The 20,387-nt window shown below is 44.7% G+C and overlaps 1 protein-coding gene across 1 annotated transcript in view; it reads right to left on the reverse strand.

Moving 5' to 3' along the window:
* Positions 1-20,387, reverse strand: part of kif1aa (kinesin family member 1Aa) — a 324,793-nt gene that overhangs the window by 79,229 nt on the left and 225,177 nt on the right. The window contains exons 27-29 of the mRNA XM_078563437.1: positions 13,190-13,308; positions 10,460-10,545; positions 1,472-1,607 (exon numbers count right to left, since the gene is read on the reverse strand). Coding sequence (XP_078419563.1) covers positions 1,472-1,607; positions 10,460-10,545; positions 13,190-13,308 — 341 coding nt within the window. The remainder of the gene's footprint in view (positions 1-1,471; positions 1,608-10,459; positions 10,546-13,189; positions 13,309-20,387) is intronic.

Here is a 20,387-nt window from a genome sequence, read left to right on the forward strand (position 1 = left end):
CTGACTGAGGCCTGTACGGCCTGAAATCTGGATGGTAAAGCTTCCAGCAGCCAGGAAATAAGAGGATTTTCCAGGAATTTAAAAAAAAATTTGTTCATGAGATGTGGGGGTCACTGGCAAGGTTGCTGACCCCTAATTGCCTTTTAACTGAGTGGCTTGCTGCACCACTTCAGAGGGCAGTTAAGAGTCAACCAGAGCACTGTAGACCTGGAGTCACATGTAGGCCAGACCAGGTAAGGGTGGCAGATTTCCTTCCCTAAAGGGAATCAGATGGGTTTTTACTACAATTGATGATAGTTTCATGGTCACCATTACTGAGACTAGCTTTCAATTCCAGATTTTATTAATTGAATTTAAATCCCAACAGCTGCCATGGTGAGATTTGAACCTGTAGTCCAGTGACATTACCACGATGCCACCATTCCCCATATAACTGCCATTTAAAGGTTGCTTTTAAGTGTTTTGTTGTGGACCAGGAGGAATGTTTCTCCTGACACCACAAGCATTCATTGGGGCACCCCTTGTCCTGGGTTCCCCACTCACCCTTCCTGTGATTGTGAACTTCCCTGATTCTCTCCTTTCCTTTTCTGACTTACATTGGTGAAGACAATTTATGTGGGTCCCTAGTAGATATCTACACACCCCCCCTCCCCCACACCCACCCAACAATTTTCATGCTCTCATATAAGCTTTGGATGGAAATAGGTGCTGGAATTAAGATCTCCCAAGCTTCAAGCTCCTGTTGGAGTTGGGTGAGGGAACATTATACCTGAGCCAGTTGTTTGAAAAAGCGATCCAATTAGTCTAAATCCATGCTGTTTTCTCATACCCCTGTATGTTTTTTAATTTCAAGTTTACATCCAAATCCCTTTTGAAAGTTATATTTGAATCTGCATCCATCACCCTTTCAGGCAATGCATTCCAGATCATAATATCTCACTGGGTTAAAAAAAAAGCAATCTCCTCATCTCCCCAGTGGGTTGTGAATATCTGTGTTTTAGAGCTCAGGAGCTAATAGATGGAGAAAGTTTTTCCAGGAGCTTTGAAACAAGAGAATGAGAAGATCCCAGGGTCAACACCTGCTTTATGTTGAGTTTAACAAAATTGGAGTAAATTGAGAGAGATGTATAACCTGTGGTTGAATCTATATCATCTCTGTTTTACACTATCTCCAAAATCAAATTTACTCTTAAGGAATAGAAATTGGAGTTGGATCATAAGACTGATTTTTCCAGCCTTGCTGCAACTGACTATTCTGCCTCACCAACTTAGCTGATTTAATAATCTCAACACAAATTGGCACTGGGACCTTCTAACTCTCTCGTTTAAATGTTCCTCAAAAACATCATATTTTCCAATTAACTCCTGACCACTGAAGCACACATACTCCAGTTCCAAATAACTCTTTATAGCCATGATTGAAACTAGGTGAGACATACGGTGCAATTGGTTTTGATGGGGTATTTGATACCTGCACAGGTATTGTTGTTGACCTCATCGGCTGAGGGGCCTGAATCACTCGATTGACCCTGTCCTTCAACGATCCGCAGCTCCTCCTGCGACGTACCAGAGCGAGACATTCCAGCTGTACAACAATCCGACTGAAACTAAACACAACAAATGGGATCACAGAGTAAACTTCACACAAACACCCCTTCATTACTTCCGCAGGTACTGTTCCTGGCAATGTTAATAAAACTATAGGTGTTTACTGCAATAAAGGAGACCATTTGGCCCATCTTGTCTGTACCCTTTGCTGGACTAATCCTAAACTACCCTACTGTGCTACTCTACGCGATTCACCCTGTATGTTCCACTGCTTCAAACGTGCAGTTAATTAATTCATTTTCCCATTAATGATGTATTGGTCACTGTCTCAACCACTCACTCAACAACGCATCCCTACTCCAACAACCGTCTGCGTAAAGAAACTTCTTCCAATTGTACTCCTCACTCTCAGTTATATTTTAAAATGATGACCTTTCACTACTCGTGCCCTAACCAGAGGATATAGTCTTCCCTTATTCACAATCATCATTAGTCTAAACACCTCCATTAACTCTCCTCATGGCCTTTTCAGCTCCAGTGGAATTCATTGAAGAATTTCAAGTCCTTCCTTCTAACTCTAGTTTGGCATCCTTGTTATTCCAGTGAATCAACACTGTATAGTGTCTATCACTTTAATATTCTTTTTACAATGAGATATTCAAAATTGCACACAGTAGTTCAACAATGGCCTAACCAATGTTTTGTATCAATTTACCATGCCCCCATATTCTTGTATATTATGCCCGTATTTATAAAACCCAAAATGTTGCTTCTTTTTTAAAGGCTTTACCGATCGATACTTTCACTTCAGGGAATTATGTATTTATGCCCCTGGGTCTTTCTATTCATCCATGTTCTTCAGCCTCTTCCTATTGAGGTGAGAGGAGAGGCAGTCAGGAGACTGAAAACAGTGTGAGAGGAGAGGCAGTCAGGAGATTGAAAACAGCGCGAGAGGAGAGGCCATTGGGAGATTGAAAACAGTGTGAGAGGAGAGGCCGTTGGGAGATTGAAAACAGCGTGAGAGGAGAGGCAGTCAGGAGATTGAAAACAGTGTGAGAGGAGAGGCCATTGGGAGATTGCAAACAGCGCGAGAGGAGAGGCGGTCAGGAGATTGAAAACAGTGTGAGAGGAGAGGCAGTCAGGAGACTGAAAACAGTGTGAGAGGAGAGGCAGTCAGGAGATTGAAAACAGCGCGAGAGGAGAGGCAGTCAGGAGATTGAAAACAGCGTGAGAGATGAGGCCATTGGGAGATTGAAAACAGTGTGAGAGGAGAGGCAGTCAGGAGATTGAAAACAGTGTGAGAGATGAGGCCGTTGGGAGATTGAAAACAGTGTGAGAGGAGAGGCAGTCGGGCGATTGAAAACAGCGTGAGAGATGAGGCCGTTGGGAGATTGAAAACAGTGTGAGAGGAGAGGCAGTCAGGAGATTGAAAACAGTGTGAGAGGAGAGGCAGTCAGGAGATTGAAAACAGTGTGAGAGGAGAGGCAGTCAGGAGATTGAAAACAGTGTGAGAGGAGAGGCAGTCAGGAGATTGAAAACAGCGCGAGAGGAGAGGCAGCCTTCCGGGGAAGAGAGGAGTCAGACCTGAATGGGAGCATCCTTCCTGAACTGCTCAGTGGATTTGAGCAAAGTGTGAGGGTGACATCACAGGAAAGTCGTGAGTTGATTGGTTCTTGAGCAGCTGCTGTTAGAGGCTGGGGTTCAACTCCTGTAATTTTGAAAAACGTAAATTTCCAAACAAGCCCAGGGAAAGTAAGAATTTATAGGCATAGGAGAGGGAGCTGATTTGTGAGCAAGGGTGAAGAATTTCTACTTTTACTAATCTCCACTTTATAGATAATAGTGCAAGAGTAAGGTTAAAGTAAGTTAAAGTAAGTAAAAGTAAGTAAAGTTAAAGTAAACTAAGTGATTTAAAAGTTTAAGTTTAAGGCATGGCAGGACAGGTCAGCCAAGCAGAATGCCCGTCCTGTGGCATGTGGGGAGTTGTGGACCCTATTGTGACCCAGACGAGCCCATGTGTAGGAAGCGTCACCGGCTGCACAAGCTTGAGCTCCGTGTTTCAGAGCTTAAGCAGCGGCTGGAGTCACTGAGGTGCATCCGTGAGGCAGAGAACTACGTGAATAGCACGTTCAGAGAGATGGTCACACCACAAGTTCGGGGCAAGCAGGCAGACAGGGAATGGGTGTCCGCCAGGCAGTCCAAGAGAAACAGGCAGGTAGTGCAGGAGTCTCTAGAGGTCCCGCTCACTAACCAGTTTTCCATTCTGGATATCAGTGAGGGTAATGGATCCTTGGAGGAGCGCAGCAAGAGCCAAGCCCTGGCACCACGGGTGGCCCAGCTGTATGGGGGTAGGGGCAGAAGGGCAGTACTGATAGTGGATTCTTTAGTTAGGGGAGCATACAGCCATTTCTGTGGCTGTCAAATTGACCCCAGGGTGGTTTGTTGCCTCCCTGGTGCTCGGGTCAAGGATGTCACAGAACTGCTGCAGGACATTCTTGTGGGGAGGGCGAACAGCCGGGGGCCATGGTCAACAATGGTACGAACGACATAGTTCAGAAGGGGGATGTGGTCCTGCAATTGGAATTTAGGGAGCTAGGTAGAAAATTAGCAAACAGGACCTCTAAAGTAATAATCTCCGGATTATTCCCAGTGCCACGTGCAAGTGAGTACAGAAATAGGAAGATAAGACAGATGAATGCGTGGCTGGAAAGATAGTGCAGGAGGGAGGGCTTTAGATTCTTGGGACACTGGGACTGGCTCTGGGGAGATGGCACCTGTACAACTGAACAGAGCCGGGACTGAGTTCCTTGTGGGGCGTTTTGCTAGTGCTGTTGGGGAGGGTTTGAACTAACTCAGTAGGGATGTGGGAACCAGGGGGAAATATTAGAAAGTAATACCAGGGTTGGGATGTTGGGAGAGGCAGATAGCACTGAAATAGAGAATAGTAAGTTAATAGATGGAGTCAGAGCAAGGGAGCGAGTAATGTAGTATAAATCAGGGTTACACTGCATGTATGTGAATGCACAGAGTATAGTTAATAAAACTGGGGAGTCACAGGCACAGGTTGCCTTGTGGGATTATGATATTGTGGCGATAGCGGAGACCTGGCTTAAGGAAGGGCAGATCTGGGTGCTAAATATTCCTGGTTACAAAGTGTTCAGAAAAGATAGGAAAGGGAAAAAAGGAGGAGGGGTGGGGTTTTTGGTTAAAGAGAGTATTGCAGTACTGGAGAGAGAGGATGTGTCAGAGGATTCAAGGACAGAATCGATTTGGCTAGAGCTAAGGAATAAGAAGGGTGCAATTACATTGCTCGGTGTAATATATAGACCACCAGCTAGTGGGAAGGATATAGAGGGACAAATCTGTAAGGAAATTACAGAGAGATGTAAACATCACAGAGTAGTTATAATGCGGGACTTTAATTACTCATATATAGACTGGGATAGTAGTACTGTAAGGGTCAGTGAGGGACAAGTGTTCCTAGATTGTGTTCAGGAGAATTTCCTCCAGCAGTATTTGTACAGTCCAACAAGAAAGAAGGCACTGCTAGACCTGGTTCTTGGGGATGAGGTGAGCCAAGTAGATCAAGTGACAGGAGGGGAACAGTTATGGGACAGTGATCATTGTACCATAAGGTTTAGGATGACGGTGGAAAATGACATTGGTCAATTCAGAGTAAGAATAATTAACTGGCAGAGAGTGGACTTCAATGGGGCAAGAACGGAGCTGGGCCAGATAGACTGGAACCAAAGGTTGGCGGGGAAAACAGTAGCTGAACAATGGGCTACCTTCAAAGAGGAGATGGTTTGAGCACAGTCAAGGTATGTTCACTTTAAAGGGAAGGGTAGGACAAATAAAGCCAGAGCTCCCTGGATGACAAAGGAGATAGAAAATAAGTTAAAGAAGAAAAAGTGTGCTTTTGACCGCGTGAGATGCATCCAAGAATATTGAAGTAAGTGAGAGTGGAAATTGCAGAGGCATCGGCAATAATCTTTCAGTGTTCCCTGGATTCAGGGGAGGTGCTGGAGGACTGGAGAATTGCAAACATTATGGCCTTGTTAAAAAAAAAAGGTTGTAAAGATCTGCCCTGCAATTACAGACCAGTCAGTTTAACTTCGGTGGTGGGGAAACAAGGTGTGAGGTAGCAAATACAATTGAGAGCCAAGCTGAATACAGAAGGTTCGGAAGGGATGTGAAAAAGCAAATACGAGAAGCAAAGAGGGATTATGAAAAAAGACTGGCAGCTAACATAAAAGGAAATCCCGAAGTATTCTATAAGCACATCAATAAAAAAAAAGGTGGTAAAAGGAGGAATAGGGCTGATTAGGGACCAAAAAGGGGATTTGTACATAGAGGGAAGAGGCGTGGTTGAGATGTTACATTAATACTTTGCGTCTGTCTTTGCCTTTGAGGCAGATGCTGCCCAGGCCATGGGGACATAGGAGGAAACTCAGTCGCTAGAAGGGTTTAAGATTGATAAGGAGGAGGCATAAGATGTCGGTCCTTAAAGTTGATAAGGCACCGGGACCGGATGAGATGCATCCAAGAATATTGAAGGAAGTGAGAGTGGAAACTGCAGAGGGACAGGCAATAACCTTTTAATGTTCCCTGGATTCAGGAGAGGTGCTAGAGGACTGGAGAATTGCAAACATTATGCCCTTGTTCAAAAAAGGTTGTAAAGGTCTGCCCTGTAATTACAGACCAGTCAGTTTAACTTTGGTGGTGGGGAAACTTCTAGAAACAATTATTCGGGATAGAATTAATGATCACATGGAAAAATGTGGATTGATTCAGAAGAGTCAGCATGGATTTGTTAAAGGAAAATCATGTCTAACTAATTTGCTGGAGTTTTTTTGAAGAGGTAACAGAGATGGTTGATGAGGGCAAGGCCACTGATGTGGTGTATATGGACTCCCAAAAGGCATTCGATACAGTGCCACACAACAGACTTGTGAGGAAAGTTATAGGTCATAGAATAAAAAAGATAGTAGCAATGTGGATACAAAATTGGCTGAGGGATAGGAAACAGAGAGTAACGGTTAATGGGTATTTTTCGGCTGGAAGAAGGTTTGCAGTGGAGTTCCCCAGGGGTCAGTATTGGGACCCTTGCTTTTCCTGATATATATAAATGATCTAGATCTTGGTGTGCAGGGGACAATTTCAAAGTTTGCGGATGACACAAAACTTGGGAGAATTGTAAATTGTGAGGAGGACAGTGTAGAACTTCAAAAGGACATTGACACATTGGTGGAGTGGGCAGACAGATGGCAGATGAAGTTCAATGTGGAGAAGTGTGAGGTGATACACTTTGGTACAAAGAACATGGAGAGACAGTATAAAATAAAGGATACTATTCTAAAGAATGTGCAGGAGCAGGGAGACCTGGGTGTATACGTACAAAAGTCATTAAAAGTGGCAGGACAGGTACAGAGGGCTGTTTCCAAAGCATACAGTATTCTAGGCTTCATTAATAGGGGCATAGAATACAAGAGCAGGGAGATTATGATGAACTTATATAAGGCACTGGTTAGACCTCAGCTGGAGTATTGTGTACAGTTCTGGGAGCCACACTATAGGAAGGATGTGAACACACTGGAGAGAGTGCAGAAGTGGTTTACGGGAATGGTTCCAGGGCTGAGAGACTTCAATATGGGAAAATGTGAGGTTCTGCACTTTGGCAGGAAGAATAGAGGAGCTGAATATTATTTAAATGGTGAAAGATTGCAGAAAGCTGCAACACAGAGGGATTTGGGAGTCCTTGTGCATGAATCTCAAAAAGCTAACATACAAGTTCAACAGGTAATAGGGAAGGCAAATGGAATGTTGGCCTTTATTTCAAGGGGAATAAAATATAAAAATAGGGAAGTCTTGCTAAAACTATACAAGGCACTAGTTAGACCACACCTAGAATACTGTGAACAATTTTGGTCCCCTTATCTAAGGGGAGATATATTCGAATTGGAGGCAGTCCAGAGAAGGTTCACTAGGTTGATCCCGGGGATAGAGGGATTTTCTTATGACGAGAGGTTGAGTAGGTTGGGCCTGTACTCATTGTAGTTTAGAAGAATGAGAGGCAACCTTATTGAAACATTTAAGATTCTTAGGGGACTTGCCAGGGTAGATGCTGAGAGGTTGTTTCTCCTTGTGGGAGAGCCGAGGACCAGAGGGCATAACCTCAGAGTAAGGGGTCGCCCATTTAAAACAGAGATAAGGAGGAATTTCTTCTCTCAGAGGATAGTCAATCTGTGGAATTCTTTACCGCAGAGGGCTGTAGAGGCTGGGTCATTAGGTATATTCAAGGCGGAAATAGACAGACTTTTAATCAGTAAGGGAATTAAGGGATATGGGGAGAAGGCAGGAAAGTGGAGTTGAGGATTATCGATTAGCCATGATCTCATTGAATGGCAGAGCAGACTTGATGGGCTGAAAGGCCTACTTCTGCTCCTACATCTAATGGTCTAGTTATGAGGAAAGATTGGAGTAGTTGGGACTGTTTTCCTTGGTGAGGAGAAGGCTAAGAGGAGATATAAGAACGTAAGAAATAGGAGCAAGAGTAGACCATTCGTCCCCTCAATCCTGCCCCACCATTCAGTAAGATCATGGCTGATCTGCCCCAGGCCTCAACTCCTCTTTCGTGCCAGTTCCTCATAGCCCTCAACTCCCTGATATTTTAAAAATCTATTTACTGCCTCTTTAAATACTTTCAGTGATCTAATCTCCACAACTCTGAGGTGGAGAATTCCAGACAATTCCAGAGAAGAAATTCCTTTGCATCTCAGTTTTAAATGAGTGCCCCCTTATTCTGTAACTATGTCCCCTAGTTTGAGATTCCCCCACTAGTGGAAACATCTTCTCAACATCTACCCTGTCAAGTCCCCTCAGAATCTTGTACCTTTCAATAAGTTCACCCCTCATTCTTCTAAACTCTAATGAATAAAGGCCTAACCTGTTTAGCTGTTCTTGATAAGTCAACCCCTTCATCCCAAGAATCAGCCTAGTGAATCTCTTTTGAACTGCCTCCAATGCCAGTATATCCTTTCGTAAATACGGGGACCAAAACTGTACACAGTACTCCAGGTGCGGCCTCACTAACACCCTGTACAGTTGTAACAAGACTTCCCTATTTTTAAACTCCAATCCCCTGGAGACTTGACAGAAGTTTTCAAAACCATGAGGGGTCTGGACAGAGTAGATAGGGAGAAACCCACACTGAAACGGATCGAGAACCAGAGGGCACAGTTTCAAGGTGTTTTGCAAAAGCAGCAAATGTGAGGTGAGAGAAAACTTTTTCACACAGTGAGTAGTTGGGGTTTGGAGTGCTCTGCCTGGCAGCATGGTGGAGACAGATTCAATTGAGGCACTCAAGAGGGCATTGGATGATTACCTAAATAGAAACAATGTGCAGGGTTACGGGTAAAAGGCAGGAGATTGGCACGAAGTTAAAATGCTCGGAGAGCCGGTGCAGACACGACGGGCCGAATGGCCTCCTTCTACACCATAACAATTCTGTGATCTGTGATTGAGTCTATAATCTCAACACTCGAGCCAGAATCTTACGTTGATCAGACAGGCACTCACCCGACCTGAACTCATGTGAAATTGTGCGAAATTGCATCCCAATGTCATCACGCATGCACGCAATATTGAGGTGGGTGGGCGCACGCCGGAGTCGGAGCTGTGTCCACCGGCAATTAAAGGGCCAATTAAGGCTATTAAAAACCCTATTGTCCACAATTTTACGTTGCCCGTCACAACACTGCAATGGCAGAACAGGCAGGCGGGCAGCCCATTTTTAACAAAACCTCATCCAAGGGCGGGATGAAATGTCTGGGGTGAAATATAATTTAAAAAAAGATACCTGGGGACTGAGGTTTTGTTGAGTTCTGCTGTCAAGTGCTTGGATGTGTCGCATAGACACAGTTTGGTGCATTTTTTTCTTGTCATTTAATCTGTTCAGGTCTGCACCTCCCTGAGGCAGCTCCGCAGTAGCTGTCTGCCTTCAGGGAGCTCGCTAGAAGCGCCCACCCGCACCCTCACTTTTGTCAGTGCCTGCCCTCTTCCCGCCCCTAGCGACAGCACTGAGACTCAGTGTGCATTTCACGCCGTTAATTGGCCAGCCAGAGTGAAATAGTGTTCGAAGGCTGATCGCAGGTGGAAGCACGTTGCGCGTCCGCTTCCAAGCCTGCCGACTTGACGCACACGCCAAGCATGAAATTCAGGCCTTGGTTTTTGTACCTGGCCCCTCTCCACATTAAATTGCTTCTGCTAACTGTCTGTCAGTCAATGTCTTCCTGAAATAGTCAATAGGTTTAGAAACATAAGCAAGCATGGAACAATAAGATTCCATTCTACCCATCAAACTGCCTCTTCTCTAGCCCCGTGCTAATCTGTGCAATCGTGGATTCTATTCCACCCAATGCTACTCTTTCCAAACATCATGTACAATCTATATGATCACTGATTCTCCCCATCTATTTAATCTCCTTCCACATACCATAAATTCTCATGGTTAGGGGTTGCTGTGTGTAATCTCAGGGACAGGCTAGAAAGAAAGATTTGCATTTATATAGCGATTTTTATGATGACCGGACGTCTCAAAGTGCTTTTTGTGGGTAATCTTATGATTAGGAGTTATTTTAGAATTCAATCAGGGTGCTATATCTTACTTATTCTCAGAGCCAGCAAATGGGTTTTTTTTACATCAAAATTACAAGTTCTGTTCCAAATAAAGATACACCAGCCCAGATGCCCTCAGAATAGGAGACACTAATCTAGAGGTCTGTGCGTGAAATTTTAGATTTTTAGTACAGAATTTCTCTTTTCTTTCTGCCTAGTTCTATTTTCTAGTGAGTCATTTGTAATGAGATTCAGGAGGTAACGATGTGAAAGAAAAACCTGCTAATAGTGTTACCTTCTCAAAGTGTTGGTCATCAAAGGAAATCTTGGCAGTTCCTGATTGTCGAACTCCAGAACCATAATCTGGAGCTTCCTCATCGGCTGAAATTGGACACAATGGAAGAATGTTACTCAGTGAAATAAAGCTGTGAGGATGAATGTTGTAATCTTGAATTCTCTTTGCTACAAGAGTGTGATTGACTCATGACAGTCTCTGTGTCTTAGCTGAAAAGATTAAGAGAAACATTCTCCATGTTTTCACCTAGTAACAAGGCTAACTGTACCAACATGGCCTAATGCAGTGCTTATTAAAGATTGTACTCTGAAAACAAAGGCATTAAATACAGGGGGAACCTTCCAGCACAAAACTGATGGGATTGGCTCAGCTGCCTGATTTACACCATACTCCAATTTTACTTTCCACCAATTGGGCTGAATGTAAAAAGTGAAGCTGTTCCAATCTGGTCAACTGGCAGGTGAGTTAAAATTATCACCAGACTCTGTCCAATTCATCTTGTGTGGTAGCAGAAAGCAATGTTAGTGAATTGGCACTTCATTTTGCACACTCTGTGCTTGTCTTTCCCATTGATTTCTATCCAAGAGAGATTTAACTCCCAGGCTATCCAAACTTATTTCATATAGTTCTTTTTAGGCTGCAAAAGTGGAGAGTGTCTTTCCCCTTTCCATCTGGGCTGGCCCACATCGGCCTGTATTGGTGGGGTCAGGTTATGACCCTGGGCCCAAAGCGCCTCAGATGCAGGCAATGGCCTCCAGATCTGAAGGTGCTGTTGGCATCCTATCACACAGAGGTGTTTACCATTTCCCCAGCTCTATTTTCACTGTCTCTGACCTTGAAAGCAAGTGAGGAGGGAGTCACTAGTATAGGACTGCTACCTCACAAAAATGTGATTGCATTGCTTTCACCTGCTCTGAATCCTGGGCGTACCCGAAAACGCTGTAAATCCCAGGGTAACACTCAGGAGACAGAGACCGAGATTTATGGACCCTCTTACTTATCCACTGCTTTCAACTAGGAAATATGAAATTTCAAAGTAGAGGAAAGTCAGAATTAAGATAGCTGCCAGTAAACCCAAGACCCAATGCTGAGAAACAATGTCTGACCCACGGTCCCATCCAGTCCCAGAGTGTGAAAGGACAGTGTCTGACCCACTGTCCCACCCAGTCCCAGAGTGTGAAAGGACAGTGTCTGACCCACTGTCCCACCCAGTCCCAGAGTGTGAAAGGACAGTGTCTGACCCACTGTCCAATCCAGTGCCAGAGTGTGAAACGACAGTGTCTGACCCACTGTCCCACCCAGTCCCAGAGTGTGAAAGGACAGTGTCTGACCCACTGTCCCATCCAGTGCCAGAATGTGAAAGGACAGTGTCTGGCCCACTGTCCCAACCAGTCCCAGAGAGTGAAAGGACAGTGTCTGACGCACTGCACCATCCAGTCCCAGAGTGTGAAAGGACAGTGTCTGACCCACTGTACCACCCAGTCCCAGAGTGTGAAAGGACAGTATCTGACCCACTGTACCACCCAGTCCCAGAGTGTGAAAGGACAGTGTCTGACTCACTGTACCACCCAGTCCCAGAGTGCGAAAGGACAGTGTCTGACCCACTGCCCCTCCCAGTCCCAGAGTGTGAAAGGACAGTGTCTGACCCACTGTCCCACCCAGTCCCAGAGTGTGAAAGGACAGTGTCTGACCCACTGTCCCACTCAGTCCCAGAGTGTGAAAGGACAGTGTCTGACCCACTGCCCCACCCAGTCCCAGAGTGTGAAAGGACAGTGTCTGGCCCACTGTCCCACCCAGTCCCAGAGTGTGAAAGGACAGTGTCTGGCCCACTGTACCACCCAGTCCCAGAGTGTGAAAGGACAGTGTCTGGCCCACTGTCCCACCCAGTCCCAGAGTGTGAAAGGACAGTGTCTGACCCACTGACCCACCCAGTCCCAGAGTGTGAAAGGACAGTGTCTGACCCACTGTCCCATCCAGTGCCAGAGTGTGAAAGGACAGTGTCTGACCCACTGTCCCACCCAGTCCCAGAGTGTGAAAGGACAGTGTCTGACCCACTGTAACACCCAGTCCCAGAGTGTGAAAGGACAGTGTCTGACCCACTGTCCCACCCAGTCCCAGAGTGTGAAAGGACAGTGTCTGACCCACTGTCCCATCCAGTGCCAGAATGTGAAAGGACAGTGTCTGGCCCACTGTCCCACCCAGTCCCAGAGAGTGAAAGGACAGTGTCTGACCCACTGTACCACCCAGTCCCAGAGTGTGAAAGGATAGTGTCTGACTCACTGTACCACCCAGTCCCAGAGTGCGAAAGGACAGTGTCTGACCCTCTGTCCCATCCAGTCCCAGAGTGTGAAAGGACAGTGTCTGACCCACTGTACCACCCAGTCCCAGAGTGTGACAGTGTCTGACCCACTGACCCACTCAGTCCCAGAGTGTGAAAGGACAGTGTCTGACCCACTGACCCACCCAGTCCCAGAGTGTGAAAGGACAGTGTCTGACCCACTGACCCACCCAGTGCCAGAGTGTGAAAGGACAGTGTCTGGCCCACTGTCCCACCCAGTCCCAGAGTGTGAAAGGACAGTGTCTGGCCCACTGACCCACCCAGTCCCAGAGTGTGAAAGGACAGTGTCTGACTCACTGTACCACCCAGTCCCAGAGTGTGAAAGGACAGTGTCTGTCTCACCGTACCACCCATTCGCCCCAGAGTGTGCCCTTACACATATTCTTACTTACCAGAAATGGCCTGAACAGCCACACGTAGAAATCCTTTGACTTCTCCCTTCTCACTGACTATTGCCACGCGATGTACCAGGGGCACTGGGTACAGCAGATTACTGAGATAAACAAATGCTCTGTAAAAAAGAACACAAAATATATCAGCCAGTTCGCCCAACACCATCTTCATGCCATAGGTGGTTCTACACTTCTTCACTAGTTCAGGGACTTCACAACTGTGTCTGTTAGAAAACATAGAACTGATAGAAGGTTCATTTTTATTGCAGCTGGAATGTGGTAAACCAAGAATTTTTGAAGGTGGTACCCCTTCTGTTGGGATTGTGAGAAGGAGCAGGTGCTTGGAAAATAGGAATGGCCAGAGGTTTGGATTTGACCGTTAACTTTCCCATTGTTTTCAGCAAATGTGTGTGTGGTGCTGGTTTCAGTTTAAACACAGTCACCCCATTTTGCTGCTTGTTGTATCGATGGGTTTTTTTTCCTCCCCCACAAAAAGAGACTACAGGAGCATTGGAAGAGACCAGCTTGATTGACCTCTTCTCATTCTTAGCTGTCGTGAGTCAACTAATAACCTCCCTCCCTAACCTACACCACATGGATTGCATCAGTTCAAGAAAGAGGGTCATCACCACCTTCTCAAGGGCAACTAGGGATGGACAACAAATTTTGGCCTTGCCAGTGACGCCCACATTCTGTGAAAGAATAAAACAAATATAGGTTTCTGGCAGTACAAGAAGGCTGTTAGTACTGGTCCTAGTGTCTCCTGCTGTTTGAGCGCATTTATCTCATATGATCCTGTAGTATCAGTTCTTGGCCAGATTGTTGAATTGAGTGTTGTGTTCACTTCGGTTCTCCCACTATCTGGCAGCAATGTGAGAGAATACTGCCCAACTTGCTTTCATTTAAATTGCACCTGTTTAATCCATTGTGGGATGGGATTCCTGGTGGCTCAGAAGGTTCCATGGCATAATTATCTCTGCTTGCCTGTTGGAGAAGGATGCCTGGTGGCAAACTTAAAGGGCATTGAAACGGGGATAGTGCAAAAGCAGAAAAGATAATTCAGGTATTATCAGTCTGTACGTGTTCGTGGTAGAAGGCTCAAGGGCAGTGAATCAGGACAGTCTGGTCTGACCGCATCACCTTGGAGTCACAACACAGAATATTGTATTGATCAGCTGGATCATTTTGTGACTGGATCCATCTAAAATTCACACATCAGATACTCAAAGATAGTAACTGGTGTCAAGCTTTATATAGAGATCATGCCTCATGATAGCCTCTTCAGCTGCAGTGTTAGGATTCCTAATCAACTAATCATTGGTACCTAGTTCTTCCTTCCTACACAATTCTTCAATAAATCACGTTCTGCTGAGCCACATCCTCCCAGTCAAATCGCACATAAATGGATCCCAGTTCTGGGATGCAAGTACATCATCCAGCTTGATTACAGGCTATCTTTCAATGAAGTCCATCAAATGTATTGCTATTGCAGCCGCTACATACAATAGTTTTGGAAGTTGCATGTGCAGTACTGGGTCTCAGTGATGTAGGGAACACAAATTTATTGGAACCATTTGTACTGGAGTTTCACTATCCTCAGCTACATGAGAAGCTTCAAACTCTTCTATTATTCTCCCTTTCGTGCTTTGTTGAATTTTAATGATGGTAATATGTGTTGCAAAACTTGTGTGTTAACTAATAGTACCCAGAAGAACTTCAAAAGTTCAGTGGCACACCTCAACAAAGAAATTAGCTCACAGGAACTGATGGATATGGACACTGGAAACTGGCCTAAAAAGTGGAACTCAGTGAATCTATGGATAAACAAAGAAGAAATACCTGCCTTTATATGACCCCTTTTACAACCTCAAGTTATTCTAAAGTGTTTTATAGCCAATAAAATATTTTTGAAGTCAAGTCGCTGTTGTAATATAGAATGCCCCACAAACAGCAATGAGGTACTGATTAGATAATCTGTTTTCACAGTGAATTTGGTTGAGGGACAAATATTGGCAGGACAGAGATATCTACTTCAAAATAGTGCCATAGGATATTGTATGTCTACCTGACAGACTAGATTGGGCCTATTTCATATCTCATCTGAAAGATGGAACCTCCACCAGCGCAGCACTCACTCAGTGCTGCACCAGCGCAGCACTCACTCAGTGCTGCACCAGCGCAGCACTCACTCAGTGCTGCACCAGCGCAGCACTCACTCAGTGCTGCACCAGCGCAGCACTCACTCAGTGCTGCACCAGCGCAGCACTCACTCAGTGCTGCAGCAGCGCAGCACTCACTCAGTGCTGCACCAGCGCAGCACTCACTCAGTGCTGCACTGCAGCGTCAGCTTGGAGTCTATTTCTTTTGTGGAGCTTCTGACTCAGAGACGAAAGTGCCATGAACTGAACTGCAGCTGACACCTAATTAAGAGTGCTCGATTCTCACCAGAGGAATGAGGTAAAGAGTCAAAGTCAGCAGGTGAGTTTGTTTATTGGCCACAGGTGTAGTTTGCCCTCATTCGGGGTTCCTTCTTAAAGTGGAGGTAAAGGTAAACACAGCACATTGACCAATCCTGGAATGGCATTATGAGAGCTCTTGAGGTGGAATTCCAATGGGGTGGGATTTCCGCCACCCCTCCAAATCCAAACCCAAACCAAATCCTTGGTCAGGAGTCATAAGATCATAAGAAAAAGGAGCAGGGGTAGGCCGTTTGGCCCACTGAACCTGTGATCTGTGGTCTTAACTCCATTCTCCTGCTTGTCTCCCATAACCCTTACCTCTCTTGTCAATCAAGAATCAGTCGAACTCACCCTTGAATATATTTAATAACCCAGCCTCCACTGCTCTCTGTGAAAGAATTCCAAAGACTTATGACCCTCAGAGATTAAATTTCTGCTCATCTCAGTCTTAAATGGGAGACCCCTTATTATGAAATTCTGCCCCCTATTTCTAGGTTCCTTTATGAGAGGAAACATCCTCTCAGCATCGACCCTGTCAAGCCCCCTCAGAATCTTATATGTTTCAATAGGATCACCTCTCATTCTGCTAAACTCCAATGAGTATAGGCCCAATTTGCTCAACCTTCTTTCCTAATTCCATCATCCCAGGAATCAGCCCAGTGAACCTTCTCTGAACTGCTTCCAATGCAAGTATATCCTTCCTTAAGTAATGAGACCAAACTGTACATAGTGTTCTAAGTGTGCTCTCACCAATACCCTGTACAATTATAGCAAGACTTCCTTGCTTTTATACTGCATCCCCCTTGCACTAAAGGTCAACATTCCATTTGCCCTTCTAATTATGTATAAGGACACAAGGTCGCTCTGTGCCACAGTATTCTGCAGTCTCTCCCCATTTAAATAATATTCTGTTTTTCTGTCCTTCCTGCCAAAGTGGACAACCTCACATTTCCCACAATCTCTTTGTACACTCTTTATATCCTCCTCAGAATTTGATTTCCTACCTATTTTTGTATCATCAGCAAATTTGGCTACAGTATAGTTGGTTCCTTCATCCAAGTCATTGATATAGATCATAAATAGTTGAGGCCAGCACTAATCCCTGTGGCACTCCACTAGTTACAGTTTGCCAACCTGAAAATGACCCATTTATCCTGACTCTCTGTTTCCTGTTAGTCAGCAAATCCTCTACCCTTGCTAATATATCACTCCCCAGCACAATGAGCTCTTATTTTCTGCAGTAACCTTTCATCTGGCATCTTATCAAATCCATTCTGGAAATCCAAATACACTAGGTCCAATGATTTCCCTTTATCCACTCTGCTTGTTATATCCTCAAAGAACTCAAATAAATTTGTCAAACAGCATTTCCCTTTCACAAAACCATGTTGACTCTGCCTGATTGTATTATGATTTTCCAAATGTCCTGCTACTGCTTCCTTAACAATAGATTCCATCATTTTCTATATGACAGTTGTTAGACTAACTGGTTCATAGTTTTATGCTTTCTGTCTCCCTCCTTTCTTGAATAGTGGTGTTCTATTTGTGGTTTGCCTTTCCAGAATCCAATTTTCCCTCATTTCTTGCTATGGTCCTGCTCATTTTCAGGTGGGATCATGGAGGAGAATCCAGGCCCAAGTCTGACGAAGACCAAAGCCTTGAAAAGTATAGACATTCGGCTCATTTGTCAAATATCCTAAGACAGGAAACTGTCCAGATGACAATGATAAAATTAAATCAGGATGTAATTTAAATGGGTCAAAAATTATTCTCCCCACCTGGCAAGGGAGTAAACTTGCAGAAGTCCAGAACTCTTCCTCAGCTATTCTCCAGTTAAAAACTCTGAGCTGGGCCTCCCAACCTCACCTGCCATGAGGAGGAAACTACCTTGTGCATTGCACTTCCCTTCAGTAGCATCGACAGGAAGTGGTGCAGCCATTTTATGTGAAAACTATGGGTGTGTGGATCTGTGTTCTGTCACTCCATGGTACTGCATGCTGACCTGTATGTAGGTCTAAGAAACAACTGTCTCCCAATTCTTTAACCAACATCATTTCAAGGGTCATATCTCATTTTCTTGGATGTGTCCTTCTCAAGCAGTTGACACCAAACCCATATTGGGCTTGGTGCTATTACTGATCTCAGGTTTGGCCACTCACATTTGGATTATTGTTACCAGGACTTGTGATTTGTTACTTTGGAATTTTTTTGTACCTAACTCTGAGGCAAACTTTGACAGTGTTTTATCTCATGAAACATGCTGAAATGTCTGCAAGAAAGGCAAATTTCTGCTTTCATCTCTGCCACCAGGTGACATGCTAAGTGGTGCCACACATGGAGCCTGAAGAACAGAAGGAATGTCCAAACACCACAAGTCAACAATCCCTCAGGAAATCCATCCATTATCTAGTGGCCTCAATAACCTTTAGAGGACACAACACCTCCCGGTGCTAAATGTTGTCGAATAATTTAACCATTGGTAAGTTCTTGAAAGCAGGGTTGACTGCTCATGATCACTGGATGACCTGTTCTGGTCCATGTTTATCAAGAATTCATCTAGACTGCTGGTTAAACAGAGAAATTTTGAACACAGACACAAACCTGGATACTGAACTGACGAAACAATCCATTTAGTGGACTCTTGTGGTGTGACCGAAAAAATGTATTATTTGATGCTCACTTAACTAGATTTTATGCAAAAGCTATTGAATTTGCTGAGAGCAGTTTGACTGGCCACTGGCAATAAGGTTTCCATTGTTCAGGCTGTATTCAAGTATGGGGGAAGGGGGGAAGAGAGGCTAAAGTCCCTGAGTGACTGAAGTAGAACCACCTACAATCTTCATCCAACAAATACAGCACGCCACAGTGCCAGGACGAAGAGCAGCAAAACAATTAGCATCAAAAGCCAGCCACAGCCAGCCAGGCGACAGCAACCGTGGACAACCACACATGTACGACTAAAGGATAGATTCATCAACAAGTCACAATCAGCATGGAAGGGGTGGGGATGGTGGGGGGGGGGGGGGGGGGGGGGGGGGGGAGAGGGTGGTGGGGGGAGAGGGTGGTGGGGGGAGAGGGGGGGGGGGAGGGGGGGGGTGTGGTCACTGCCGCTTTGCAATCGAGCAAACTTTGTCGACATAAAACATCTGCAATATATAAAAAAAAGAAAAAAGATATTCAATAGCATTAAGTACAAGCAACCATACTGGATCCTGTGGATTCAGTCTGCTTCAAGAGGAAACAACATCTTAATGGGACGAACACTCAGCTTCTATTTTTTGAATTGCTAATCTTTCACAGACAATGGAAGACCACACTCATGGATCAAAAGCTCTCATGGATTCAACTTGATCACAACCTAATATTTTGTCAGGCGCTTCGACCTACCCTGTCACATTGAACTTTTCACAAACCCATTGGGGGTAGGAAGGGAGATAGGGAGATGGAGGAAACAACCTTATGAAGGGAGAAACTCCTGGGGGCAACTTGCCCTGTGTGGCTTTGATGTATAAATCTAGAGCTTTTTTTGGTATGAGCCAGAAATTTCTGGTAACCAGCCACAGCAATGTCTTCATTCCAGGCTTCCTTATGTCCTAATCCTTCCCAGAATTCGTCGCATCAAGGTATGGCAATTTACATGTTTTTATCCTGAACCATTCAATGTTACTGCTTGAATTTATCAAGGGCACATCAGGACAGGGCCCAGAATTTGTGACACAATTAAAATTTGGCATTTAGATTTAAATGGTGGACTGTGTTTCCCTTTCTTTATCATTTGGTCCAAATACCTTGAGCCTTTTTGCATTTTTCAGGATTTCTCAACACGGTAATAAACTTCCAAGGTTAAAGGTGTGGCCCTCAACAAATACTGAAGTTCAAGTACTTAATCGCCTTCCAGTGAGCTCAAAGATCATTGCCTTTCCAGCCTCAACTATTTTCAGCTGAAGAAACAGGCACTGTTTATGGACACATACAACTTCCTGGCAGGTAGGAAGTTCATCGGGAATCATAAACAAACCCAGTAAGTAAAGGGGCAATCAGGTCCAAACCTTTTGTGCATCTCACTTCTCCAAGGTATGTGAGTTTATACTGGGAAGACCTCAAACAATACATGTGAGATGCACCTTATGTTCACTGTTTGCTTCCCTTCAACCAACAATGGCCAGCTGTGTGAAAGCCTGTGTCCAGAAACTGAACCTCAATTGCCCCACAGGCTGGTGAAGAGTAGACACTGCTGTATTCTGACTCTGGCACCTTCCACGTCAGGATGGAAAGCAAACAGACATATTGTAGAAGTAATGGCATAGGACACTATCTTCTTAAAACCTCCAAGTGACTTTAAAAAAATCTTGGTTTTGACAGTACAGTTCAACTTTGCAAAACAGGGCCCTAATTCAATCAGTACAGTGTTTTCCCACTTCTATGAAATGGTCAGGTACTTTCTGCTGTCAAGTGTTGGCAATATTAAATTCACTGTTGGGGTGCACTGGATGGTTTAGTGTGCTAGATCCACTTTATGACCTTGTTACAATATTTTGGCATCTTTAACTTTGATGAAGGCTTTTGCTTTATGGGATATTTCATGGGAAATTCCAACATGGCTTAAGCTGGGAATAGAGTGGGGTGAGTGAAGATGACCCAACACTTGGTGGTCAGCATATTGTTCTCTTTAAATAAGTGAAATGCATTAGTCTTCCTTTTTTCATGTATCTTATTTAAAGTTAGTTAATTATATTAAA

Source organism: Cetorhinus maximus, chromosome 19 (assembly GCF_964194155.1).
Source record: "Cetorhinus maximus chromosome 19, sCetMax3.hap1.1, whole genome shotgun sequence".
NCBI classification, from domain to species: Eukaryota; Metazoa; Chordata; class Chondrichthyes; order Lamniformes; family Cetorhinidae; genus Cetorhinus; species Cetorhinus maximus.